Consider the following 27,923-nt stretch of genomic DNA (forward strand, 5'->3'; position numbering starts at 1 on the left):
AAGAATGTATAAGTAATTTTTTTTTGATGTTTCTGTCTTTCTTTGACTCCGCATTAAAAATTAGTTAAACATACCTTATGGCCGTTACTTTTCCCATGAGACTATAAAAAAATAGACCTTTTAAGGTGGACTTAAAAAAACAAAACAAACCATAAATCTATCGGGCATTTCGTGGGCAGCCCAAAAGACCTGGCGCGCAAACGAGGAGGGGGCCTCGCGGAGCCGGAAGCGCGAAATGGAGAACAAGATGGCGGACCTCGATTCCCCTCAGAAGCTGTCAGGGATTTCTCCGCCTGAGGGGATGGGAGGAGGCCGCTGCTCGGAAATCTCCACCGAGCTCATTCGCTCCCTGACCGAGCTGCAGGAGCTGGAGGCTGTATACGAACGGCTCTGCGGCGAGGAGGTGGGGGGCTAGCCAGAGGCAATGGGCTTAGGACTTGTCAGTCTCGGGAAATCGGGCTGCGGGAAGTTCTCTCTGTGCCTTTGCCGAGGGAAACAAAACAGCATTTATTGAAGAAGCAGGAGTGTAATTGAGTGTATTTGGCGGGACCTGACGTCTCTATTCACTTGGACTGATGCCCCTAAGCTTGTTTTCCCTGTTACCCTGGCGGTCTGCTCCGCTCCTGGTCCCCACCCCACTTATTTGCCTGGCCCTTAATGTAGGTTTTTCTGCCGGAGTAGTTAGACTGACAGCGTAGGTCAACTCGCTTCTCAAAATAAGACTAAAGGCTCCCTTGCGTTGACTTAGCAATTTAAAAATTAGGAAACGTTTCCACCGTGTTATCTCAAATATTTAAGGAGGAAGTTATTGCAAATAAACTTGAAGCGTTTTAAGACTTATTTTTGGGGAAAAAGATTTGGGGGTGTAACTGTAGTTCGGTAAGTGTACAGCTTTGTGGAAGCTTGAGGTTTAAAGACAGGTACAACTGTCTAATCTTGGACAAGTGACTTTCATCCCTCGGGCCCCTGCTTTCTGGCCAATAAGGAGGATGGACTGTATTCTCTTGAAGATTCCTTACAGCCTCCTTCATTTTCCGTGGCAACCTGATGCTGTCAGTATATTTGTGAATATCATTTGGGTTCCTTGCCAGTCAGAAGAAAGAGATCCAAGCTCTGATCTAAAGTTTTAGTAGCGGGCGCCTGGGTGGCTGAGTCAGCTGAACATCAACTCTAGATTTTGGCTCAGGTCATCATCCCAGGGTCATGGGGATGAGGGTAGAGCCTGCTTGAGATTCTCTCCCCACCCCCTTGCACTTTATCTCTAAATTAATTAATTAATAAACATTTAGTAGCTGTTCTCTAAACCAAACTTTAATTTTTTTTTTAATGTTTATTTATTTTTGAGAGAGATAGCACGAGCCAGGGAGGGGCAGAGAGAGAGGGAGACAGAATCTGAAGCAGGCTCCAGGCTCTGCGCTGTCAACACAGAGCCCCACGCGGGGCTCAAACCCACAAGCCGTGAGATCATGACCTGAGCTGAAGTCAGACGCTTAACCGAGTGAGCCACCCAGGCACCCCCCCGCCACCAAACCAAACTTTTAGTGTTTCTTTTAGAGAGAGCAAGAGAAAGAGTGTGAGCAAGGGAGGGGCAGAGAGAGAGAGGGATATAAAATGTGAAGCAGGTGCCAGGCTGCCAGCACAGAGCCTGATGGTGGGCTCTGAACCCATGAACCCCGGGATCATGACATGAGCTGAAGTCAGAGACTTAACCAACTAAGCCATCCAGGCACCCCGTAAACTAAATTTTTAATTAAGGTTGTGAGTACAAACAGTTTCAGCAAGAACGAGGGGGGATTATTGATATCTTTGAATAGTTTCAAACATTAACTTGCACCAACTCGAGCAGTTTATGATAACATTTTTCAGCAAGATGTGCTTTATAAAATTCAGTGTTAAGAATTTATTATTTATTTAATTTTAGAGTGCATGAGTTGGGGAGAGGGGCACAGGAAGAGAGAGAAAGAATAAACCAGGCTCCACACTCGGCGCCTAGCCCAACACGGGGCTTCGTGCAGGGCTCCATCCCAGAGCCCTGGGATCATGACCTGAGCCAAAACCAAGAGTCGGACTCTCAACTGAGAGCCACCCAGGCACTCCATAAAATTCAGTACTGTTAACATTCCTAAGCTTGCATTCATTGAGTTAGTCCATTTTTAAGGGAAATTTAAGTCCATCTTCCAGACAGAACAATATTAGTTCTGTATTTGTGTCTGATGACTGTCCAGGGAAGTTTCCCTCTGGATCCTACTGAATTATTTTAATAGAAATGCATAGCTGATAATAATGACTATTATTGAACAATATGCCACCATACTGCGTTAAGCAGTTTATGTTTGTTATCTTGTTTGGCTCACACAACAGTCCTGTAGGATACTTTTACATTTTACAGATCAAGAAACTCAAGCATAAGAAGGTTACATTAGTTGCAGTGATGCAGTAAATAACTTGGCTGAGACAATTCTATACTTCTTCTTTCCGGGTACTGATTGTATCACTGTACACTGCGAAGAGACTCTTTGTAACTGCCACTTAAGAAATTTCATTTGTTTAGCCATTATATTTTAAATGCTTTCCTGCATTAGGCACTAAGATAATGATACTGAATAAAAGTTCCCTTCCTTTGTGGTATTCATCTGCTAAATGGAATGAAAATATACAGAAGGTAGCAACCATTATGCAATGTGATCACTGCAAAAATGAAATATTGTTCATTAAAGCCTTAGGGGAACTTAGTGAAAGGAAAGACATTTGGAATGGGATTCACCCTTCAGCTAAGTGGTTGGGTTAGATAATTTTTTAAAGTTCCTTCTGACCATTCTGATGACAAAATGCTTGTCTGTTTTTCAGAAAGTGGTAGAGAGAGAACTGGATGCTCTTTTGGAACAGCAAAACACCATTGAAAGTAAAATGGTCACTCTACACCGGATGGGGTGAGTTTCCATCTCAACAAGAGCCACTGTAATTCCAGCAAGGTCCACTGGATAAGTTCCTGTTTTTCCTAACTTTCTGTTAATAAAATGCCAGTTGATTTTGAAGTGTAGAGGAGGATTACTTCAAGGTAAAATGAACACTTAAGGGTATAATCCACTGGTCAAAGTATCCTTGGACCAACAAGTACCAAAACTCATTTGGAAACTTATTGGAAATGCAAATTACAAGGTTCTACTCAAAACCTCTTGAACCAGAAACTCTGGGTGTGAAGCCCAGGAATCTGACACGCTTTTAACAAGCATACCATATGATTCTGATGTATGTTTCAAGTTTGAGAACCATTGTTCTTACAAACTGTGTGTATTTGTTAGCCATAAAAATTGCTCTTTGACCTCTTCACCCTCTGTGATTGTTGGTTAGTGTATTTTATACTCAGCAATTGGAAGCATCTGTTCTCTAGTTCTTTAGCAGTACCTATTTAGGGGTGTCTTTAGTACTTATAAAGAGTAATTTTTTATTTAATATTGGCCTGAGTTTTCAGTAAAATACTTTTTAGAAAAAGCTGTGAGTAGGGGTACCTGAGTGTCTCAGTCAGTTAAACGTCTGACTTTGGCTGAGGTCATGATCTCTCAGTTCATGGGTTTGGACCCCAGGTTGGGCTCAGTGCTGACAGTACAAAGCCTGCTTGGGATGCCTTCTCTCTCCCTCTCTGCCTGCCCCTCCTCCACTTATGCGCATGAGGGTGCTCATGCTCTCTCTGTCTCTCAAAATAATAAATAGGTAAACTTTTTTTTAAGTTTATTTATTTATTTAGAGAGAGAGAAAGTATGCAAATGGGGGGGAGGCGAAGAGGATCTGAAGCAGGGTCTGCGCTGACAGCAGAGAGCTCAGTGCGGGGCTCAAACTCATGAACCATGAGATCATGATCGAAGCTGAAGTTGGATACTTAACTGCGCCACCCAGACGCTGCTAAATAGATACACTTTAAAAAAAAGAAAGAAAAAGAAAAAGCCGTGAGTAGAGCGAACTGAGCTAAAAGTTGTGGGGAGGTACAAAGAGAGTAGAAGACATGATCTCCATCTACAAAAAATTTTCCATCTCTTACTCATTCCTTCTCCCCCTATGGATATGTGTGTGCTGACATATGTCTCCAGTCCCAACCTGCAGTTGATTGAAGGAGATGCAAAGCAGCTAGCTGGAATGATCACCTTTACCTGCAATCTAGCTGAGAATGTGTCCAGCAAAGTCCGTCAGCTTGACCTGGCTAAGGTAATCCCATTGAACTTCTGATGTTCGAATTAGTAGAGGGCAGTAGAAAAGCCACGACATTAAAAATTAGAGCAGCACCATTCAGTAGAAATCTAATGCAAGATACTGATATTGTGCTGAAGATAGCACAGGAAGAGAACACTTCAGACCCATACCTTTTATGAGTAAAGATTTCAGAATCCTCAAAACACCACAAACCAGCAAACCAAATATAACAACATATTGAAAGGATTATACTATGACTGAGTGAGAATGCAGGGTTGCTTTAACATCTGAAAATCAGTTAATATAATCTACCATATCAATAGAATAAAGGACAAAACTACATGATCATCTGATAAACTCGGAAAAAGCATAAATTCATAAAACTTGGAATAAAAGGGAATTTCCTCAACCTGATAAAGGCCATCTATGAAAAACCCACAGCTAACATCATACTGGTAAAAGACTGGGTGCTTTCTCCTTAAAATCAAGAATAAAACAAGGATGTTAGCTCTTGATTTTCTTCAATACTGTACTGGAGTTTCTAGCCATAGCAGTCAGGCAAGAAAATGAAATAAAAGTATCCAGCTTGGAAAAGAATATGAACTACATATGTAATTTTAGATTTTATAGTAACCATCTCTACTTTATTATTATTATTTTTTTATTTTTAAGTAGGTTCTGTGCCCAACATGGGGCTTGAACTCACAACCCTGAGATCAAAAGTTGCATGCTCTGCCAACTGAACCAACCAGTCGCCCCACTAGTAGACATTTTTTTAAAAGAACAGAAATAGCTAAAAATAATTATAATAATATGCTTTATTTAACCCATTATGTCCAAAATAACATGGTTACTATAAAATGCTATTTGTGAGGTATTTTGCCTTCTTTATTTCTGTACTAAGTCTTTGAAATCCAGTGTGTGTCTTACACATCTTAATTTGGCCTAGCCATACGTGAAGTGTGTCTAGCCACATTTCAAGTGCCGTAGATCATTGATGACTACAGTAGTGAATAGCATATGATCTGGGCTCTTGAATACGTCATTCCCAGCCTCAGTTTGCCCCTATGAAATAGGATAACTCCTCCCACTCTGTCTAGATCCTGCTAAAATAACTTACCATGAAACACTATAGTCACACAGCGACCAAGTCACATATTAAAGTTTCTTTAAAGTATTCTTGCTTGGGTGCCTGAATGGCTCAGTTGGTTAAGCGTGCGAATCCAGCTCAGGACATGATCTCACGGTTCGTGGGTTCGAGCTCCTCATCGTGCTTTGTGCTGACAGGTCAGAGCCTGCTTTGGATTCTGTGTCTCCCTTTTCTCTGCCCCACCCTCTCTCGCTCGCGCGCTCTCTCTCTCTCTCTCAAAAATAACAAACATTAAGAACAAATTCTTGCTTAATTCTAAAAGAAAAATACTTTACATATATTTCGTTTATTTTATTACATGGTTTACAATGCCCTGTTGCCAAAATACCAAATACACTCTGGTTCCATTATTAATTTAACATAAGCCAAATGTAAATATGGTTTATCCCTGTTCCTGCTTCCATTAAAATGATTGATCTGGTCACATAAATAAAATTGTATGATATCTGTCAGTATTATTGATCATCTGTCAATAAGAGTTTTGTGAGTGGTAGTGGTTCAGGGCTTCTGGTTAACCAGATTCTGTCCCTGAATCTCCATACCTTCTGAAGAGATGTCTTTGAAAGAATAGGACATTGTTTCTAAGCACCAAGTCTTTTTGCAGAACCGTCTCTATCAAGCCATTCAGAGAGCTGATGATATCTTGGACCTGAAGTTCTGCATGGATGGAGTTCAGACTGCTTTGAGGAATGAAGATTATGAGCAGGCTGCTGCCCATATTCATCGCTACTTGTGCCTGGACAAATCAGTCATTGAGCTCAGCCGACAGGGCAAAGAAGGTAAGTATCCCAAACTGTTGATTTCTAGTGTAGTCATAAGCATCTATAATCTGAATAAGGCAAACTAAACCATGAAAAGGATCTCTGTTAGGCAATTTCCTTGTCTGGTATTCGACCCTATATAGATTGTAGTCCATCCTAGGGTATGTGTTGTTATTCCCATTTTACGGAAAAGGAAACTGAGTCCAGATCTGTTCTCTGATCAGTGGGTTCTTTCCACTTGACCCTATTGTCTACTCATAAAATTAAATTCTTAGCCTGGTATTCTAGGCCTTCTCACCTGGTTTTGTACCATTCACTCGTGAATCCATTCATTGTGCACATATATGGAGTTCTCTATATGCCAGAGTGTATATTACTTGCAATACTGTACATGTATATACTTTTTTCTCTTCATCTTTTTGTTTCTGTTACTTTGCTTCTCTCATTCCCTTTGTCTGGAATGTATGTTCCTCTTATGTTCCTCTTACTCAGATATCAAACCCCTGCTCATCTTTAAAAGATGGGATATCATTTCTGGCAAGACTTTTCTAATTCAATCAGAAACGTAACTTGTGCACACTTTTCTTATTACACTTACCATACACGTGTTTTGTTATAGTTATTTGTGCATAGATCTTATTTCTTTTACTTGATTGTAACTTCTCTGTGTATTTCTAATGAATAGTGGTGCACAAAGTGGCATAGACCTGACATAGTACCATTCTTTATATTAATTCTCAATTTCCCCCCCATTGCACAGGCAGCATGATTGACGCCAACCTGAAATTGCTACAGGAAGCTGAGCAGCGTCTCAAAGCCATTGTAACAGAGAAGTTTGCCATTGCTACCAAGGAAGGGGATTTGCCTCAGGTGGAGCGCTTCTTCAAGATCTTCCCACTGCTGGGTCTGCATGAGGAGGGATTAAGCAAGTTCTCAGAATACCTTTGCAAGCAGGTATGGCCCCCGATTGCTTGGTACGTTAGTGGTATGGTTCTCTGACTGCAGATTTGGACACTATATCAATCCAGTTTCTGTGGATTCTTTCTCACTTTGCCCTTTTCGTCTCTTGCCTGTAGTGTAGCAGGACTGGATGTATACATTCATTCAACCCTTATGTGTTGCCAGCCTGCTGCATACTAGTCATGGCTGAAACTGCTATTGATGCACATTCATTTCCAACAACTAGGTGAAAATGTAGGAAAACTGAAATGCAAATTCTCTGACAAGTTGAATCACACTTTTTAAGCTGTCAGCCAAGAACTGGCTTCTTTTAAGAGCATTCAGAGTTGTTGGTTAGTTGTTTTAAGACTTCATAACCAGGCTTGAGGCTCAAAATAAGCCACATTGAGATGAAGCAAGTGATGTCACTTATCATTAAATCCTGAAAAAGAAACAGATTTCAGTTAAAGTCTCAGCTTCTTACCCTTGACCTTAGATGGAAAGAAGCAAATATCAGCAGGCATGTATGCAGAGGGTTATTGTTTGTAACTATATGTCAGAGTGCCTTCTGCCACATCTCCCAGAGTTCTCTATAATGGAACACTGTCCTGCATTAAGAAAAATGAGACCGTGGATGATTACTGAGTGCCAGGAGAAGAAGCACCAGCAGGTACTGATGCCAGAGAAGTTGTCCCATGAGCTGTTGGAGGCTTTTCACAACCAGGGCCCTGTGATCAAGAAGAAGCATGACATGCACAAGATGGCTGAGGCCCGCCGTGCACTGGCTCACTACCGCTGGTGGTAGAGGGAGGGTAGGGGCTCTAAGAGGAGCCTAGGACTCTCTGCTGCAAGAAGTAATGAAACACTTAAGGGTTAAGGATGTAGTTCCTTTTTCAGGGCAGGCAGGCCTCATGAGGATGGAACAACATATTTATTGCTTGTTAGTCCTTTCTTTGGGGCCTAGAACTTGCTCTTCCTGTCCCATCTCCTTACAAAGAGGGAACGTACCACTTTAGATTTCCCGCAGAAACTTAGGGCCCATCCAGTCTCTCCCCTCAATTCAAGGGTAGAACTTAGGATGATACAAAAGGAAGCAGTTTTAATGTTAGAAAAGCTTTATTAGAAAATTCTCACGCTGAGTTGGTGAGGCATGTGATGGGGTGCTACCATTTACTAAAACCGACTAGAAATTAAAAAACAAAAAAAAATGAGACAGATGCATACATGCTGACATACTTCATGCTCTGCTGTATAGTTAAGTTAGACTAAATACTTTTGTTTCTGCTTAAAATGATAGACGTGGTAGGGCACCTTGGTGGCTCAGTCGGTTAAGTATCCAGCTCTTGATTTCAGCTTGGGTTATGATCTCAGGGTTGGTGAGATTGAGCCCCGCATCAGGCTCTGCAGCGACGATGTGGAGCCTGCTTGGTATTCTCTCTCTCTCTGCCCCTCCCCCACGTGTGTGTAGGCTCTCCCTCAAAATAAATAAACATTTTCCAAAAAATAACAGAAGTGGCAATAAAAATACAGGTTTGTATAATCATAGGATATTTTTCAAAGGGTTAACAACAGTTATTTCTGGAGAAGAGATTTTAGGAGACCAAGAGGAGTAGGTAAGAGGAAGAACGGCTTTTCACTGAACACTCCTTTATTCCTTTTGAATGTTTAAGTGTGTGTGTTTTACACATTCTAAAAAATTAATTAAAATAAGGGAAAGATGGAGCTGTCTAAAAAGAAAATGCATAACCGTTTTTATGGCACTTTTTTTTAATCAGTACTTTGCCATCTGGGGCCTAGAAATGGCTTTTATTTTTAATCCTTTAAAAATCCCTTCTGTGGTACCCAGATTATTTGTCCTGCTCAATAAAGGCACCATTAATAACTTTGTTATACTTGGAGAAGATTAGTGAAACTGGGGACTCTCTGCCTTTGGCTAATGGCAGTACATATCTTCAAAGAAAAGGAAAGCATTATTTACAACTCTGAGTTGAAGAAGAGTTACCACTGTGTTCAAGTTCTTTGTCTTGCCTGAGGCCCAGACAACCCCGAGCCCACTGGGAGGTTCCTGTGTGCTGCGTAGGCTTTCAAGCATCAAAGCAAACATGGGAAAAAGAAAGTCAATGGGAGATCTTTTTGGAAAACTGAGGCCAACCTTTGATCTGAGAACTCCTGTGGATTTTCCACTTTTTTCAGGTGGCCAGTAAAGCTGAAGAGAATCTACTGTTGGTGCTGGGGACAGACATGCGTGACCGGAGGGCTGCAGTCATCTTTGCAGACACACTTACTCTTCTGTTTGAAGGTAAGTCTCGTTCTCCACTTGAGGGAGACTGAAGCCCTTCCTATGTAATGCCCACATCCTAGTGTTTCTTCTCTCCCTGCTAACCTTCGGTTTAATCCTGTAGCTTGCTGTGTATTTATTTATCAGAGAAGTAACTTCCTATTCAGTATCTGATTAGCAAAAATTAGAGTCTCTCAAGTGTTTTGATCCTCCCTATTCCTCAAGACCCAAACTCTAAGAGTAAATTTAGTACTTAAGTGAATTACTAGGAAGAGAGTAATGCTGATTTCCAAAGATGCTTCTACTGAAACTCTCAATATAACTTAAATGCCTTCTAGTTTACCAAGCGTTGTACATATTTAACAGACAAATTTGCTTAGCAACTCCTGGCACTGGCAAGAACCATCTGTATTCATTTTGGGTGGTGAAACAGGTCTAAAAGGGTTGAGTTAGACCCCAGATAAGTCCTGGATAAAAGAAAGGAGTTAGTTTTGTGGGAAGAACATTTGGAATCCATTCCTCTCATTTTCTCCATTCTAGGTATTGCCCGCATTGTAGAGACCCACCAACCAATAGTGGAGACATATTATGGGCCAGGGAGACTTTACACCCTGATAAAATACTTGCAGGTGGAATGTGACAGACAAGTAGAGAAGGTGGTAGACAAGTTCATCAAGCAGAGGAACTACCACCAGCAGGTGAGAAGGGAAAGACACAGGTGGGTTTGGAAACAGTGTTAGCCAGCAATACTGAATACATTAAATGGGAGTGGGGAGGGGAAAGGATGAAAAAAGATGAAGGTAGAAAAATAAATACGGAATGCAAACTGGCATGCATTTTGCCAGTCACCAGCTTACTTTGGATTTGAGGTGATATCAAGATGATAACTTAGTACAAGATTGCGAAAGAAGTAGAAAGGGCTTCGTGAAAGAAACACAAAACAGAAACATTAGACCAGCTCTCTTAACACAGAATGTGCAGGTGATACAAGGAGAATTTTACTTCTTAAGGTCATAGTAAGTGTCAAGTAATTTGTCTCAGATTTCTCCTTAGTTCCTTAGGTACTAACAGTAATACTTGCTTTTTTTTTTTTTTCTTTGAAACTTATTTGTCCTTTCCTTTGAGCAGAGGATGTAAGAGTAGGATTAGAAATAGGAGTAGCCCATACAATTTTATTTCTAGAATGCTACTAGACAGTAGTTGGTTGTAATACTATTAACACCACTTTTAAGTGCAGTAATGGGGGGGGGGGCATTAGCATCTAAATCAAAAGTAAATCTTTGGCTCATCATTCTGATAGCCTACTTTTGGCTTGCTTGTTAAGCAAACTAAACTTAAACATTCTTCTATGCCAGAAGTTTAGAGTGGCCAGCAAGAGGTAGGTGTAAGGAGGGTGGGGAAGAGCATTCTCATTTCTTTGGTATATTGCAGTTCCGACATGTCCAGAACAACTTGATGAGAAATTCTACAACAGAAAAAATAGAACCAAGGTAATAATCCTCTTTTCTTCAGCCCATAGAAGTTTGAACTGGTAATCATGTATCATTCAGAGACTGCTCTGTTACAATGTGGTTTATGTTTTAAAAATATTTTATCTATGATTCAAGCTTTTACCATTTTCTAATAAAAGAAATAAATGCTTGGGGCACCTGGGTGGCTCAGTTGGTTAAGCTTCTGACTCTTGATTTCAGCTGAAGTCATGATCTCATGGTTTATGAGATTGAACCCCGCATCAGGCTCTGTGCTGAGCCTGATTCTCTTTCTCTTCCTCTGCCCCCCTCTCCTCGCTCTCTCTTCCACTCAAAATAAATAGACATTTAAAAAAATAAATAAAAGTAATATATAATCATTAAAAGAAAATCCAAACATTATAAAAATGTATTCAATCAGTAAATTTTTACTGAGTACACATTAGGTGCCACGCACTCATGTTTGGTAGTATGAAGGTGGCAGCAAGCAAAGTAAGCAAACCCAACATAATTCTTTATTTGTGGTGTCTGTAGTCTAAAGTAGACAGATAATAATAGCTAACACGTATATGGTATTCACTATATGGTATACATTGTTCTAAGCACTTAACAAATATTCAGTCATTTATTCCAGGGTTTCTCAGCCTCTGTACTATTGGCATTTTGGCTGGATAATACCTTGTTATAGAGGACTGTGTTCTTCACTGTAAGATGTTTAGTAGTGTCCTTGGCCTCCACCCACGAGATACTGATAGTGTGATGTCACTAGACACTGCCAGATGTCTCAGGGGTGGAGGGTGGGGGGTAAAATCCCTTCATTTGAGGATCACAGATTTAATCCATAAACATTTTTTATAGATGAGGAGACCAAAGCCTGAAGAGGTTAAGTGACTTGCTGACAGTCATACAGTGAGAAGATGGCAGTCAGGAACAGAATCCAAGCAGACTCTAGAGTTCATGTTGTTAATCAATATTATCTACTAAGTGTATGGTGCAGGAAAGCATATAATAAAGGGATGTAACCTAAGCTGATGAAATTCAAGGAAAAATCTCTGAGGAAATGACCTTAGATCTGAGACCTTAAGAGTAAATAGAAATAAGGGGCACCTGGGTGGCTCAGTCAGTTAAGCATCTGACTCTTGGTCTCAGCTCAGTTCATGGTCTTGCAGACTCTCAGGTTTGAGCCCCGCATCAGGCTGTGCACTGTCGCTGTAGAGCCTGTTGGGATTCTCTCTCTCCCTCTCTCCCTGCCCTTGTCATGCTCTCTCTCAGAATAAATAAACTTGAAAAAGGGTAAATAGAAATAGGTGAAGAGTGTTCCAGGTAGAGCAGGGAAAGAAGAGCAGTGTAGTTGAAATGCAAAGAGTTGGGGAGAGCCTGGTATGAGATGAATCCAGAGAGGTTGTTCTTAGAGTCAGGCCATTCAGAGTCCTGTATCCTAAGCGCTATGGAAATCATGTGATTACAGTATGACCAGATATATGTTTTGAAAAGATCTCTTGGAGTTTAGTATGGAAAATGAGTTAACATATGTATATGATGTGAAGGAGGGGTTCAACTTCATTCTTTTTAATGTGGATATCAGTCATCCCAGCACAATTTGTTGAAAAGACTATTCTTACTGAATTGTCTGAGCACTCTTGTTGGAGATCAATTGATCATAAATGTGAAGATTTCTGGACTCTCATCTAAACTGTAGGCCTATCTTTATGCCACTACCACACTGTCTTCATTGCTGTAGCCTTGTAGTAAGCTTTGAAATTGGGAAGTGTGAGTCCTTCAACTTTGTTATTATTTTTTTTTAATAATTTTTTTAGGGGCACCTGGTTGGCTCAGTCTGTTAAGTGTTTGGCTTCAGCTCAAGTCATGATATCATACATAGTTCATGGATTTGAACCCTGCATTGGGCTCTCTGCTGTCAGCACAGAGCCCACTTCAGATCCTCTGTCCTCCTTTCTCTCTGCCCCTCCCCCAGGCACATGCTTGCACACGTGCTCTCTCTCTCTCTCTCCGAAAAAATAAACATTAAAAAAAGTCACTCAGAGTGCTTGGGTGGCTGTCAGTTAAGCATCCAACTCTTGATTTTGGCCCAGGTTGTGAACTCCTCGTTCATGAGATTGAGCCCCATGTCAGGCTCTGTGCTGACAGCCTACTTGGGATTTTCTCTCTCTCTCTCTCTCTCTCTCTCTCTCTCTCTCTCTCTCCCCTGCTCATGCTGTCTCTCTCAAAATAAATAAACAAACGTAAAAAAATCAGGGGCGTCTGGGTGGCTCAGTCGGTTAAGCCTCTGACTTTGGCTCAGGTCATGATCTCACAGTGCGTGGGTTCAAGCCCTGCATCAGGCTCTGTGTTGACAGCTCGGAGCCTGGAGCCTGCTTCAGATTCTGTGTCTCCCTCTCTGCCCCTCCCCTGCTCATGCTCTCTCTCTCTCTCTGTCAAAAATAAATAAACATTTTTAAAAAATCACTCATCAGGGGTGCCTGGGTGGCTCATTTGGTTAAACATCTGACTCTTGATCTCAGTTCAAGTCTCAGTCGCAGGGTTGTGAGTTCAAGCCCCATGTTGGGCTCCACGTGGGGCATAGAGCCTATTTCAAAAAAATAATAATAATAGGGGCACCTGGGTGGCTCGGTTGGTTACGCATCCAACTTCGGCTCCGGTCATGATCTCGCGGTTTGTGAGTTCAAGCCCTGTGTTGGGCTCTCTGCAGTCAGCACGGAGCCCACTTCAGATCCTCTGTCTCTCTGCCCCTCCCCGACCCATGCTTGATCTCTCTCTCTCTCTCTCTCTCTCTCTCAAAAATAAACATTAAAAAAAAAGAAACTTTAAAAAAATAATTTTTTTAAGTTTATTTGTTTATTTTGAGAGAGAGCAAGCGAGAACAGGGGATGAACAGAACGAGAGAGCCAAGCAGGCTCCTTGCAATACAGGCTCAACTCATAAACCCATGAGATCATGACCTGAGCTAAAATCAAGAGTTGGACACTTAACCCACTGAGCCACTCAGGTATCCCTCAATTTTGTTATTTTATTCAAGATTATTTTGGCTCGGGGCACCTGGGTGGCTCAGTCGGTTAAGAGTCTGACTTCGGTTCAGGTCATAATTTCACAGTTCGTGAGTTCAAGCCCTGCATCAGGCTCTGTGCTAACAGCTCAGAGCCTGGAGCCTGCTTCAGATTCTGTGTCTCCCTCTCTCTGCCCCTCCCCCACTCATACTCTCTCTTTCTCAAAAATAAACAAACATTAAAAGGAAAAAAAAGATTGTTTTGGCTCTTCATCTGGGTAGGTGAATGGGTGTGGGACACAGGTTAATGGTTTAGCCTGAAATCCCACCACAGCTAAATAAGAGGATGGGAAGTTGTGGTTCCTTTCATGTGAGGCATAGATCATTTTTATTCAAACCACTGACAAAAATATACCTCCCAGTCTCTTATTTAGCCCTGACAGCATTTTTGTAGGTGAATGGTTCAGGTGAAACGGGTAAGTGGAATATGTGGTTGACAGCTGTCTCTGATTATAATTGGGCCAGCAGACCAGGATGACCATCTAGCAGAGCTAACCCTTCTGGGCCCAGTGGAAGAGGGAGTTTGGGACTCTTTGCCCTGTATCTCTTAAATCTAAGGGAATCCAGTGTCTTCCTGCTTATTCCTTCTGCTCCATGTATCTCAGGGAACTGGACCCTATCCTGACTGAGGTCACCCTAATGAATGCCCGCAGTGAGCTGTATTTACGTTTCCTCAGGAAGAGGATCAGCTCTGATTTTGAGGTAGGGGACTCCATGGCCTCAGAAGAAGTAAAGCAAGGTAAGACGTGTTTCCCATATTTTCTGGGAGGGCTGGGACAGAATTGGCACTGTTTTCTGATAGTTAAGCCACCGATCTCTTAACAAGGAAGTAACTAGGGCTTCTTAGCATCTGAGGTCTGTGGGCAAACTAGGAAAGCTAGACTTAACTAAATGTTAAGGAATGGACAGGATCTTTGAAGCCTTTTACTCATTTTACAGGTGAGGAAAGCTAATACCCAGAATGGTTAAATTATTTTCTTCTAATCTTTTCTCTACACCACGTTGCCTCACCAACTCTGAGTTAGGGATTGGTGTTTAATTTAGATCAGTGACATGGGGCGCCTGGCTGGCTCAGTCAGAAGAGCATGCAACTCTTGAACTTGGGGTTGTGAGTTTGAGCCCAACAATGGGTATAGAGATTACTTAAAAAATAAAATCTTAAAAAAAAATTCACTATAATCTCCAATTACTATGTTCTCTAATAATGACAAAACATTTAGAAATAATCTGTGTGTCTAAAAATAGAGTTCATTTTTTTTTTAATTTATTTTGAGAGAGAGTGCAAGCATGGGTGGGGGAGGGGCAGAGAGAGCAGGAGACAGAATCCCAGGCAGGCTCCATCCAAGCCATCAGCCAGGAATCCTACTCAGGGCTCAAAACTCAAGAACCATGACATCATGACTAGAGCTAAAATCAAGAATTGGCTGCTCAACCAACTGAGCCACCCAGGCACCCCTAAAAATAGAGTTTAAAAAATGGACTGGGGCAGGGGGCCTGGGTGACTCAGTTGGTTGAGCAGCGGCCAACTCTTGATTTCGGCTCCAGTCATGATCTCATGGTTCCTGAGTTAGAGCCCCTTATTGGGCTCTGTGCTCACAGCTCAGAGCCTGATTGGGATTCTGTTTCCCACTCTCTGCCCTTCCTCCCCTTGCTTTCACTCACTCGCTCTCTCTCTTTCTCTCTCAAAAATAAATGCATAAACATTAAAAAAAAAATGTGGACTGGAGTGCCTGGGTGGCTCAGTTAAGCATCTGACTCTTGATTTTGGTTCAGGTCATGATCTCATGTTCGTGAGATGAAGCCCCACATCAGGTTCTGCTCTGACAGCACAGAGCCTGCTTGGGATCTTCTCCCTATCTCTCTCTCTGCCCCCTCCTCACCTTGTGTTCACTCTCTCTCTCCCCCAAATAAATAAACATTTAAAAAATTAAAATGTGGACTATCTACCTGATAAAATATCATACGGCCATTAAAAATAAGCTAAAAGAAAAATAAGCTATATAGAAACTGTGAAAATATTTATGATATTATCTTTTTTTCATTTTTTGTATTTGAGTGTAGTTGACAACACAATGTTACATTAGTTTCAGGAGTATATGATAAAATGGTTTAAAGCAGAATACAAAATTGTATCTGTACCATGATTATAACTATGTAAATTATGTACAGATTGGGAACAAAGACTAGAAAGGAATGCGGGAAAATGAAAACAGTTGGTATTTTTGACTTAGGGAAGAAAAGTGAGTATTTCTTTCTTGGCTGTCCCCTAGAGCACCAGAAGTGTCTGGACAAACTCCTCAATAACTGCCTATTGAGCTGTACCATGCAAGAGCTAATTGGTTTATATATTACCATGGAGGAGTACTTCATGAGGGAGACTGTCAATAAGGTAGGACAGAGGACACATCCCTTGGAAATGGGGCTTCGTGTCCAAGAAGCCGGGCTGAAAGAAATGGCCAAGGCATGTCGCATTTCCTAGTCCTGCTTTGAGAATATCCTTGGGTGCTGACTGAGCAGTACCACTTTGTATGGTTAAGAGGTCATCTTTGGGGTTGTCATGCTCTCCAAAGACCCGGCTGGATGTGTTTTCCAGGGCTCACAAAACAACAACTTAGCTCCTCAGGGAGCCTACTTGTGCCCTGCCTTCTTTGAGGTATGTGGGTGAGGAAACTCGGGAAAGAAGGGCCTCTCCTGATGTCTTACATCCCAGTTAACAGATGTCCCCAGGGCAAAGTCCCTAAGTACTTAATTTCCTAACATAGTCATCAGTAGGGAAATAAGCTATTTTGACAAGGAAAATTGACACCAAGATATAACTAGAGTAAGCCATGTTGGGAGAAACAAGGACAAGCTATAGAAAAGGGAGCAAAGCCAGAGCATGTTCCAGAACTATCTAGAACAGTGGTGTGCAGAACTGGAGCTCTTACTGGCTGCTTTGCCTTTTGGTTAGGCTGTGGCTCTGGACACCTATGAGAAGGGCCAGTTGACATCCAGCATGGTGGATGATGTCTTCTACATTGTTAAGAAGTGCATTGGGCGGGCTCTGTCTAGCTCCAGCATCGACTGTCTCTGTGCCATGATCAACCTTGCCACCACAGAGCTGGAGTCTGACTTCAGGTACAGTTGACTCCCTTTCTACTTTCTAGGAAGCAAAAAGCTCCTAGTTGTGACTGATTTCTAAGCCTATGTAGCTTCCCTTTTTTCCATGTGATTCCAGTTCAGTGCTATATAGGATATGAGCTTCTATCCATAGCACAATACCCCTGACTTCAGACAGCTGTATAGCAGCCAGATACCTTACAGGCCAAGTCTGTGCTCCCTGGACTGGATTGGAGGGGTTACTGGCCCTCAGACCTAGGAAAGAGAATAGGCATCTCAGTTGAAGGCAATAGTTGTAATAAAGTAATCATAGTTACCATTGCTACAGGCCAGCCACTATTCGAATTTCTTGCTCTTATTCAGTCTTGATAACAACCATTAGCCCTCTTTTACATGAGAAAACTGGGACTCAGATCATACAGCTCATAAATGATGGAATATAGAAGAGTCCAGAACTGACTCCCCAAACCTGTTCTCTAACTACTTGTATGGTACTGCCTTTCACTAAGCTGTACTGCCTCCTCTTGAGTCTGTTGGAGCTCAATGCTAATAACTGGGAGCCTCGCAGGGAATAAAGAATTGGCCAGTCTTCTCTGTATGTTCTTGTCACATCAGTGCCATTAATGGGTTGTTGGGTCTCTCTCATACCCTGGATGCTCAAGTTTTCCTATTATCGTCTCAAGGATTGGTTAATCCCCCAAAAGAGCAGGCCATGCTGCTGGGTTAGGGTCATGGGCCCTCTGGTCCTGTGGTCCTGGAAGCCAGATTGAATGCTGTCAGTCTCTATATGCCATTCTGCACCCACAGGGATGTTTTGTGTAACAAGCTGCGGATGGGCTTCCCAGCCACCACCTTACAGGACATCCAGCGCGGGGTGACGAGTGCTGTGAACATCATGCACAGCAGCCTCCAGCAAGGCAAATTTGACACAAAAGGCATTGAGAGCACTGACGAGGCCAAGCTGTCCTTCCTGGTAGGTAGCCCTATAGGTCAGGAGCTGGTTGGTTTATTTCAAGAGTTTAAACTATGACCTCTAAGCCACAGTATAATTGGCCTTCAACGGGAAACTTTTCCTCCAGTGTCTGTATAGAAGGAAAATTCCTCTTTAAGGAAAGCTCCTCTTAGAAGGTTCTGAAACCATTTCTTAAGTCGGGACCTATTTCTGAGCAGCCCAACGCAGGACATGAACTGTTCCTTGCCTAGAAGGCTGGGCACCTTGCAACTCAGCTCTCCCAAGTGCTCATTCCCAAGAGGACTACGAAGCTGTTCAGGGGCTCCACTCAGTATCATGCTTGGTTTGCACCTGCTACAGAGCCAACTGTAATATCTGTGCCAAGCTTCCAGACCACTTCTGTAAGGCCAGTCCCACAACATGGGTGGGGACTGATCATTTAGACCTACCAGGGCTCTTTTCCTAGCAAACTTCTTAGGCTTTCAACATCCTCAGAAAGATGACCTTTTTTAAAGCCCTTAGCTACCCGGAATGACACAAAATGAAGCAGTGAGTTTTACCAGGTGTGTGATAGCTGGGAAGAAAGAAACATGAAAGGATGAAGGGATTTATGCAAGGTTAACAGCCAGTCTGTGATGAGCCAAAAGGAATACAGCTGTATTCTGGCTCAGCCCTTTCTGGCATGTGCTGTCTTGGCATTCCGCTCCACCCCCACATTGGCCAGAGCCATCTTGGCTCCTGGGGTACAGAGCCTGAAGGAGACATCCAATAGCAGAGCTCTCCATCAGTAGTCCACAGATGGGGTCTCTGAGCACCTTGGGGTTGGATGCTAAATGTATACTTTTTTTTTTTCTAGAAACAGGGTCCTTGGCTTTTATCAGATTCTTAAAAGGTCTGTGACCCCAAAAGTGTTAACAGCTATTGTTCTCAGAGACAGAAGCCTAAACATACCAATATCTACCTACCTGTGCAAGGAAACCCATAGGAACTGGTCCTCAGACTGCTGTTTAGGCAGCCTCACTCACTTCCTGTCACTGAAAATATTTTCCCTGAGCATGGGTTCTGTTGATCTGGAATGTCCTGGTTGTTGCCAAAAAAGAGGATCAGCTCCAAGAAATTATTACCTCTGAAATACACCTTTGGAGACCTTTGTCAAAATGTTTGGCAACCAGCTTCATTTGATCATGAACTGACTTAAATTTTTCATTTTGTTTGCGTTCTGTTATTTCATTTTCTACAGAACTTACTTTTATTCTTTCATTTCTCTACTCAGAAACGACTCCTAGCTTTGCATCTTTGCTTGGTGGTTTGTTGACAGCCTCTGAGCCTCACTTATCCTACCCCTCTAGCGCAGGATATTTTCCTCCACTTGGCCCCGCAAGTCCCCATTACACTGGCTGCTGTGCTTTTGCACATTCTCGGCTGCCATGCACAGCTTCATTGTTTGAGGGCCCAAAAGATAAGGCCAACATGAAAGGTGATGCTAAATGGTTAGTGACAGATTTCTAGTTTTCCTGACGCCAAGTACTTAAAATGTCATCGCTCCCACTGCAGCACTCATTTCTTATGTCACCTTGATTCATTTGGCTGTCAAGATGAATTCCCCAACGGTGTTGACAGATCATTCGCCATGAGCTGGGGATAAGCCCAGTGAATCCATGCTTACAAGGACTGTCAGTACAAGGAAGCTTTGAAATCGATACCTCTTGAACCCAAATCCATTTTCCCTTTATGATAGATTTTTCTTATGCCCCTAAATGCTTTGGAAACATTTAAGTTGTGGCCCTCATCCTTGAGCTGTCATCACAGTACACTTATTTCTCTGGAAGCTTGTGATGTTAGCAGCCTTGTGTTGTGGCATGCTAATGAAAGGCTTTAAGTCTTATCCCTCCCCGATGGAAGCGGCCTTAGCAGCACTGTCAGCAGCATGATCTTTCACGATTAGCTGCAGGACACTGATGAGGGAAGCACTCTAGGGAACACAGGAGGGCCATCCTAGTCTCAATCCCTGGGGTTCTCGAATTCTTCTTTTACTCTCAAATCCTGAAGTTCCTGACTCATCTTTTTGAAAATAGGCTCCTCCCTACCTCATCCCTGCCTTCATGGTCATGCCACCAGCACACCAGTTCAGAGACAGTATGATCCTCTCATACTTTCTGATTCCTGCTCTGCACAGCCTCTAGAAGTAATACTTAGTATTCTGAAGTCACAGCTGTGCTCGTATGGCATTCACCTGTTTTACATAACCCTCAGTGCCAACCCGTTGTCCACAGGAGAGCATAGCACCCAAGTCCCAGTCTGACTGCACTCGCCTCTGCAGCTTTACAAACTCTTGCTGTTTTTCTGCACATATCCGTGTACTGACTCTGCTTATTCCCAAATACTTTTTGGGGTTTTCTGCCACTCTGCAACTGTGTATGTTCTCCCTTCTTCAGAACACATTTATTTACTCATTCAGTCAACAGATATTTATTTGAGAAACTTTTATATATCAGGCACTGTTCTAGGTTCTGGAGCTACATTGCCCAATAGGGTAGCCAGTAGACAGAGTTGGCTATTTAAATTTAAGTTTAAACCAAAAATCCAGTTCCTGAGTTGCACTAACCACATTTCAAATGCTCAGTAGCCATAGATGACTAGGGGCTACTATACTGGACAGTTCAGATTTAGAATATTTCCATCATCAAGAAAGTTCTTTTGGGCAGTGTTAAAACTGAAGATACAGTTCTAAAGAGAACAGAATAGATCCCTGCCTTCATGGAGCCCTCATTCTAGTGGGAAAGGCAAACAAGAAACAAACAAAATGATACTGGATAATCCTAAATACCATTAAGAAAATAGCAAACAGGACAGTGCCCTATAGAAAGACTGATAGGAGTGGAGAAATGTACTCACCCTCATCTGTCAGAATTACTCCAGACTTTTTGATCTGAATAAAGTTCATCTCAGTTACAATTCAGCCATGGAGCTTTCCTTGAATGCCTTAGAGCAAAATGTTTCTTTCCTCTAAATGACCATAGCAATTGGTGCCTCCATCATCACTTTTGTCACATGCTGCTTTTTATGATTGGTATTTCTGTATCAAGCTTATAAGGCAATAGAGTTATGAAAGAAGGAGCTCTTGGCTGAGAGGAGGGAGACCTGACTCTATTCCTGGCTTTAGCTCTGTGGCCTTTCACTTTCTGTCCACTCACCCTGCTTTATTTTTCTGCATGGTGTTTATCTTTATCTGATATTTCTTACCTGACTTCCCTTCTGGAATTGTGGACCCTATGAGAGGGTGGATTTCAGGAAGCATTTTTTTATTTTTTATTTTTTTTAATCTTTACTTATCTTTGAGAGAGACAGAGACAGATGTGAGCCGGGGAGAGGCAGAGAGAGAAGGAGATGCAGAATCTGAAGCAGGCTCCAGGCTCCGAGCTTGTCAGCACAGAGCCTGACGCGGGGCTCGAACTCAGAAACCATGAGGTCATGACCTGAGCCAAAGTCAGACACTTAACTGACTGAGCCACCCAGGCGCCCCAGGAAGCATTTCTTAAATGAATGTCAGTCTTTGCCTCACTGACCTGGGCTTTAAGTCACAGGACTTCTCCCAGATGTGTGTGCCAAAACATGGAGCAAAAAGATCTGAAACCTTGGGTCACTACCCCTAAGATCAGATGACTCTCCTGCCTTAATGTCAGGCACAGGAGAAAGGGCGAGCCCGGTTCACTATTCTGCCCAATCCAAGACCTGAGCACCATACCTGATGCCATTGCTGTGGGTGTTCCTTAGCCCTCCTCTGGGCCTCAAGATTACAGCTGTCAGCCAGTCTGGCACTGGAGTGGGTACAAACACCAGTGAGCAGTGGGTCACATTCTCTGTCCTTACCTCCCAGGTGACCCTGAACAACGTGGAAGTCTGCAGTGAGAACATCTCCACATTGAAGAAGACTCTGGAGGTATGAAGAAAATAGCCTATGAGTTTTCAGTAGCTGCAGCTTCTCCAGGCCTCCCTGTGAGAGGGGTTCCTACGCGCTTGTTCTGGTAGGGCCTGTGCATTCGCTGGCATTGAGCCAGCCTTCCTTTAGAGCACTCGAGGGGATCAACATGGGAGGACCTCTGACCCACAAGCTGGAAGATGAGGATTTAAATTAGCACTTGTGGCACATACTTGGCCTGTGACCTCAGATAAGTCCCTTAGCTCCCTGAGCTTGGGGACTCTCATCTACAAAACAGATCTTCTTCCTGCCCTAATTAGGGTTTACTGGGGGGCCTAACTAAAAAAGGGTTGAAAGCACTTAAAAAAATGATAAAGTCCTCAAAAAAATGTTAGGAAATTAAGATGAAATAGGGTTTGCCAAACCCTGTACAAAGCTGTTGCAGTTACCATTTTTTTAATTTTTTTTTTTTAACGTTTTATTTATTTTTGAGACAGAGAAAGACAGAGCATGAACGGGGGAGGGGCAGAGAGAGAGGGAGACACAGAATCGGAAGCAGGCTCCAGGCTCCGAGCCATCAGCCCAGAGCCCGACGCGGGGCTCGAACTCACGGACCGCGAGATCGTGACCTGAGCTGAAGTCGGCCGCTTAACCGACTGAGCCACCCAGGCGCCCCAGTTACCATTTTTTTAAAGGAAGGCTGCATAGTGTGTTGGAAATTGATTGGGCTTAGAAGTCAGATCCCCCTAAGTTCATGTCTCTGCTGGACCACTGACCAGCTGTGTGGCATGAGGCAAGTTCTCTACCTCCCTGAGCCTCAGCATCTTCATGTATAAACAGGAAGAATGATCTCTGCCTCACAGAGTTGTAAAAAATGAATGTAGTAATATAAAACATGAGCTATGTGAGACGCATGCGGTGGTAGTTCATAATTGTATTAACAGTTATAAATAGCAGCATGGAGCAATCACTTTGTTAAGTGTTAGAAAACGAAGAGCCCAACTCTGCCCCAGTCTCAAACTCTGCCTCTGGGAGAGGAGGGAAGCCGGGGTCCTGCTGCCTCAGCAGACCCTTATTTCAAGGAAGATACAGTGCTGCAGAGGCACAGGCTGATGATAAGTGGCAGCTCTAGGGCTGAGCAGCCTGCAGAGGCCAGGACCCAGCACAGGGGGAGAAGTCCTTGTAACTGGCGGGCTTCCTAAAGGAGGTGCAGGGAGAGCAGTCAGGTGGGAGTTTACAGTAGTACTGAAAACCGGACCAGATGAGGAACTTACACCAGAAAGGCCTTAAAAGGGAATAAAGTAAGAGTGCTACTTACAAAGTACCAAAAGCACAGGATCTGTCACATGGTATGTGTTCAGCAGAGTGGCTGTTATTGTTAAGTCATGTCACCTTAGATTGTATTCCAGACTTTATCCTTTACGTTCGAATATTGGATTTTGAAGGAATATTTTGGGAAATGTTAGAAATTGAGAACTGAGCCGGTAGAATTAGCCAAGTAAAAAAAGGATAGCAAAGAGCTGAAAAAACAATTGCCATAAATTCTACCCAACTTAGATTTGCATTTGCAGGTATCCTTTCTGAATCCCACTAGCAGCCCTTTGAGATAGGTCAGGTGGTGTGATGTCCATTTTACAGATGAGTTTAAAAGGCTAGGTAAAGGGGCGCCTGGGTGGCTCAGTCGGTTAAGCGTCCGACTTCGCTCAGGTCATGATCTCACGGTCCGTGAGTTCGAGCCCCGCGTCGGGCTCTGTGCTGACAGCTCAGAGCCTGGAGCCTGCTCCAGATTCTGTGTCTCCCTCTCTGTCTGACCCTCCCCCGTTCATGCTCTGTCTCTCTCTGTCTCAAAAATAAATAAACATTAAAAAAAAAAAAAGAAAAAAATAAAAGGCTAGGTAAAGATAGTGTATACTGTAGCTGCTGTGTAACTGAGGGCTTCTGCCTGCTGTATCAGTCCCTTTGCAACTCTTCCACACTGCTCCTCCTGCTGTGGCCAAAACAGCACAAATTTCTGAGGAGACTACAAGAAATTCAGGCAGTTCCTGGCAAAGCAAAACGTGGTAAGTTTCAAGCAGCTCCCCCTGTGCATTCTCTACTCCTAGGCTATCGTGTGGGGATTGGGAACAGGAACTCTGGAGCCAGAATCCCAGCTTGAATCCTAGCTCCATGACTTAATTGTTGTGTGGTGTTAGATAAATTATTAACTTCTCTGTGTCTCGGTTTCCTCATCTATACAAAGGGATAGTAATAGTACCTACTTCATAAGATAGGTACTTTAATTGATAAAAGTTAAATGCTTTAAACAGGGCCTGGCATACAGTAAGCATTTAAATCTTAGCTGTGATCATGATGATCTCCCTTGGGCAGCCAGACCAAGTTATTTAAAAAACAGAACCTATAATAAAAGCTAGCATCTCCTTAGTGTCTACTACTTGACAGGAACTGAGCTAAGCACTTTGTGCATTCAACTCTTCCAACTACCATGGGGACAAGGATTTGTGTTCCCACTTTTTAAACAGGGAAATTGAAGCTCAGAAGCTTTAAATCACTTGACCAAGGTCACTCAGTCAATATGTAGCTAAGCCAGGATTTGAAGCTAGGAATGTCTGACTCTAAAGGTACGAAAAATCTTCTGGTTTTTGTGTTTCTTATTCACACCCCCTGTTACCAATACTCTCATATTACCAAGGGGGAAATGGGAGTCAAGTGGCTAGCCGCTTGTTTTCTGCAACCTCTCGAGGACTGTTGCCTAGGATCAACCATAGCTGCTCTTAGAGAAAGCTGAAGTTGGAGAAATGGCTGGTTGTACATGGGGCATCCTCTTCACCCTCCAGGCACCCACATGGCCCATCCATGTTGGGAAGCCTGATAGCTAGGTGTTCTCTCCTAGAGTGACTGCACCAAGCTGTTCAGCCAGGGCATTGGAGGGGAGCAGGCCCAGGCCAAATTTGACAGCTGCCTTTCTGACTTGGCTGCCGTGTCCAACAAATTCCGAGACCTCTTGCAGGTAAGCCCCAGGATCAGTTGCTGACTGAATCCTGTGCCTGAGTGTTGCTCTGAGCATATTGTTACTGGTTTATTATGGGTTCCATATATATAAAGAAACAAGGAGGAATGAGAGAGTAGCATGCAAGAAACTGAACTCATGTGAGTCCCTTGAAGACTGAAGATTTTTCAGCCGTTGTCATGCTGACAAGCCAGCATTCTGGTCCTCTTGAGTCTCCACTTGGCCCCCACAGTGCCAAGAGCCCAGAAAGGTGCTCAGAGGAAATGGAACCACTTGGTTACTTGGACCCACTGCTTGGCCTTAACCAAAGGTGCTGCCTAGTACCAGGCACTCAGAAGTCTCTTCTGTTGAGTTTGCCAAACCAGTCCCATGACCTGGACCTGAATTGGCACAGATCTGGAAATGAACATGTTGTTTCTGACCTCTTTTATTAGCATTATCTCTTTTAGACTTTGGACAGGCCCGCAGGAAAGCCTGCGAACTGGAAGAGTGCCCTGGTGGTCAAGGGATGGATGGAGCAGAAGGGAAGGGGTAGGTACATGTGCCTTTTGTGACTGACGCATCTCTGCCTTGTCCCGCAGGAAGGGCTGACGGAGTTAAACAGCACAGCCATCAAGCCACAGGTGCAGCCTTGGATCAACACCTTCTTATCTGTCTCCCACAACATCGAGGAGGTCAGCCATCAGGCCCAGGATTACCCCTCATTCTCCCAACCCCCAGCTGGAGGGCAGCAGAGCTGTCTCAACAGACCAGACCCTACATGCTTCTCTGGCCCACTTCCCTCACCCTCAAAGACTAGGTTCTTCCCAGTAAGCAGGTTATTCCTGCACTTAGAAGAGCTCTGAAAGACACCTAAAGGGAGTTTGCCATGACCTGATATGTCCTCTTTTATTGAGGCTTTCTGTCCCACCTACGATAGACTTCGGAGCTTTATTTTCTAGCCTAATGATGTCATTCCTGTAGAACACAAGATACAAAAGGAAACAAAATGCCGGGAGCTTTACCATGTTGTGTGGACCACTGCTGCAGCCCAGAGCCATTTGCTGGTCAGAAGTATGATAAAGCAGTAGCAACAGTATATGCTGGCTTGGGCGTCCATGCTGCTTTTTAGCTGAATGAGTCAGAAGCTACAAGACCTCTTCCTCTGTTTTCCTAAAGGGGTGAAAGCAGGGTGGGGTGCATGGTACTTTTTGGAGAGGCCCCCAGTGACCCAGCTTGTTTCTTGACAACAGGAAGAATTCAATGACTATGAGGCAAATGATCCTTGGGTACAACAGTTCATCCTTAACCTGGAGCAACAAATGGCAGAGTTCAAGGTGAGCAGAGGCTCTAGGGACCAGGTTATGGAATTACCCACCTCTGCCCAAATCGACAGCCTTTGTCTTCTCATCACACTCCTACTGGGAACTCTGAAAACTCTTCCAAGCCCCGGCCTGTAGACACACTCCCCGATGGCCTCCTGTAACTGTGCCCCCCTCTCCCTACTGAAGAGTCCTATATAGGCAGAGCGGCTTAGGTAGGACTCCCGCTAATGTCTAGCCTCTGTGTGCAGGCAAGCCTGTCCCCAGTCATCTATGACAGCCTGACCAGCCTCATGACCAGCCTTGTTGCCGTCGAGTTGGAGAGAGTGGTGCTGAAATCCACCTTTAACCGGGTAAGGTCCAGCAAGCACAGGTCCCCAGCTCTGTTGTTTTTCTTCTGAGGAAGACAAGTCCTGCCACCCTAGGACTTGCATTCCCTCTGTCTGCCGTCCGCAAGCCCTGCATATCCAGACCCGAACCTTCCCTGGCTTCTGAGGCCTTGGAGCTGACTGAGGCACCACATGAGGTCCAGCTGCCTTGCAGCCCATCACTGAGGAAAACTAGGGGCAGGTTCCATGTGGCTGGAGGGCCAGGCCTTGAACACTGAGTGAGCTTGCGTTCCCTTGCAGTTGGGCGGTCTGCAGTTTGATAAGGAGCTGAGGTCACTCATTGCCTACCTTACCACAGTGACCACCTGGACCATCCGAGACAAGTTTGCCCGGCTCTCCCAGATGGCCACAATCCTCAATCTGGAGCGGGTATGTGCAGCTCTCCGGGCCTAGCAAGGGATAGGTGACTGGGAAGAGGCAGAAACAAAATCTGGATCCCTCTCTACCTCTTCACACCAAGCCTCCACCATCAGTCCAGCCCTGCAGAGCACCTTCTTCCTAGGCACCCCTGCTCTGTCTCTGGTGGAGCCCAAGGCCTTCTCTCAGGATAGCCTCTAATTGCTGACTTTCTGTGTTCTTCCCCACAGGTCACTGAGATCCTAGATTACTGGGGTGCCAACTCTGGCCCACTGACATGGCGCCTCACCCCTGCTGAAGTACGCCAGGTGCTGGCTCTGCGCATGGACTTCCGCAGCGAGGACATCAAAAGGCTGCGTCTGTAGCTGCCAGGGGGAGCCCACCTGGTCCGTCATACTTCAGGGCCCATTCCCTGAGTGGCCACAGCCAAGAAGCTGAGCAAGGATGTCTGGCTTGAGGAGCTCTGACAGCCCGACTGTTCCACTGCAGGCAGCAGGAAACAAGGCTCAATTCACTCTGCTGTCTGCACTCAGACCTGTCTCGGTGGTGCTTTGCAGGCAGTCTCTCCCCACCAGGAGAAATGAATCCCCCTGGGCTCTTACCTACATGGGAAAGCCAAGGCAGGCCAACCTTCTGCACGGGTGGTCATTCTCTCATCCTTAGACACTACAGCAAACGAGCTGCCTCCATGCCAGCCCTAAAGGACTTGGGTATATCTGGGGACCTGGGGAATTAGGTTTACTCCCAAGGAGAGGCTATGATGTTTATGCTCATGCTGAATAAAGACACTCCTTGGTGATAATGCCAGTGTGCTATTTCCAGAGAGGGTTAGATGCTATAGGGCAAGACAGGTCTACCAGTTGCACTGAAATGTGCAGACAAAAGCCTAAAGCCTCAGCCTCCTCCCGCACCCAGAGTGGCGCACACCCAGTCAGTATCCACATGAAAGCAGGCACCTCATCTAATCTTGGACCCTCATCCCCTCCTTGGGCCTTCAGCACCAGAAGCTGGATTGTCCCAGGGGGTTTCCCACAGTGCCAAGGCAAGTGGGAA

General features: G+C 44.0%; 1 protein-coding gene across 1 annotated transcript; it reads left to right on the plus strand.

Moving 5' to 3' along the window:
- Window positions 1-213: 213 nt before the first annotated feature.
- Window positions 214-27,672, plus strand: COG4 (component of oligomeric golgi complex 4). The gene is made up of 19 exons (XM_019455323.2): window positions 214-403; window positions 2,848-2,930; window positions 4,086-4,200; window positions 5,940-6,114; window positions 6,857-7,050; window positions 9,229-9,334; window positions 9,854-10,011; window positions 10,745-10,803; window positions 14,452-14,585; window positions 16,117-16,235; window positions 16,797-16,963; window positions 17,753-17,918; window positions 21,775-21,837; window positions 24,707-24,823; window positions 25,405-25,497; window positions 26,056-26,139; window positions 26,376-26,477; window positions 26,754-26,882; window positions 27,101-27,672. Exons 1-19 carry the CDS (start codon window positions 236-238, stop codon window positions 27,233-27,235), a joined length of 2,367 nt encoding a protein of 788 aa, XP_019310868.1. The 5' UTR covers window positions 214-235; the 3' UTR covers window positions 27,236-27,672.
- The last annotated feature ends 251 nt before the right edge of the window (window positions 27,673-27,923 follow it).

The sequence above is a fragment of the Panthera pardus genome, unplaced genomic scaffold (assembly GCF_024362965.1).
Source record: "Panthera pardus isolate Hobbes unplaced genomic scaffold, ASM2436296v1 HiC_scaffold_19, whole genome shotgun sequence".
Taxonomy (NCBI): domain Eukaryota; kingdom Metazoa; phylum Chordata; class Mammalia; order Carnivora; family Felidae; genus Panthera; species Panthera pardus.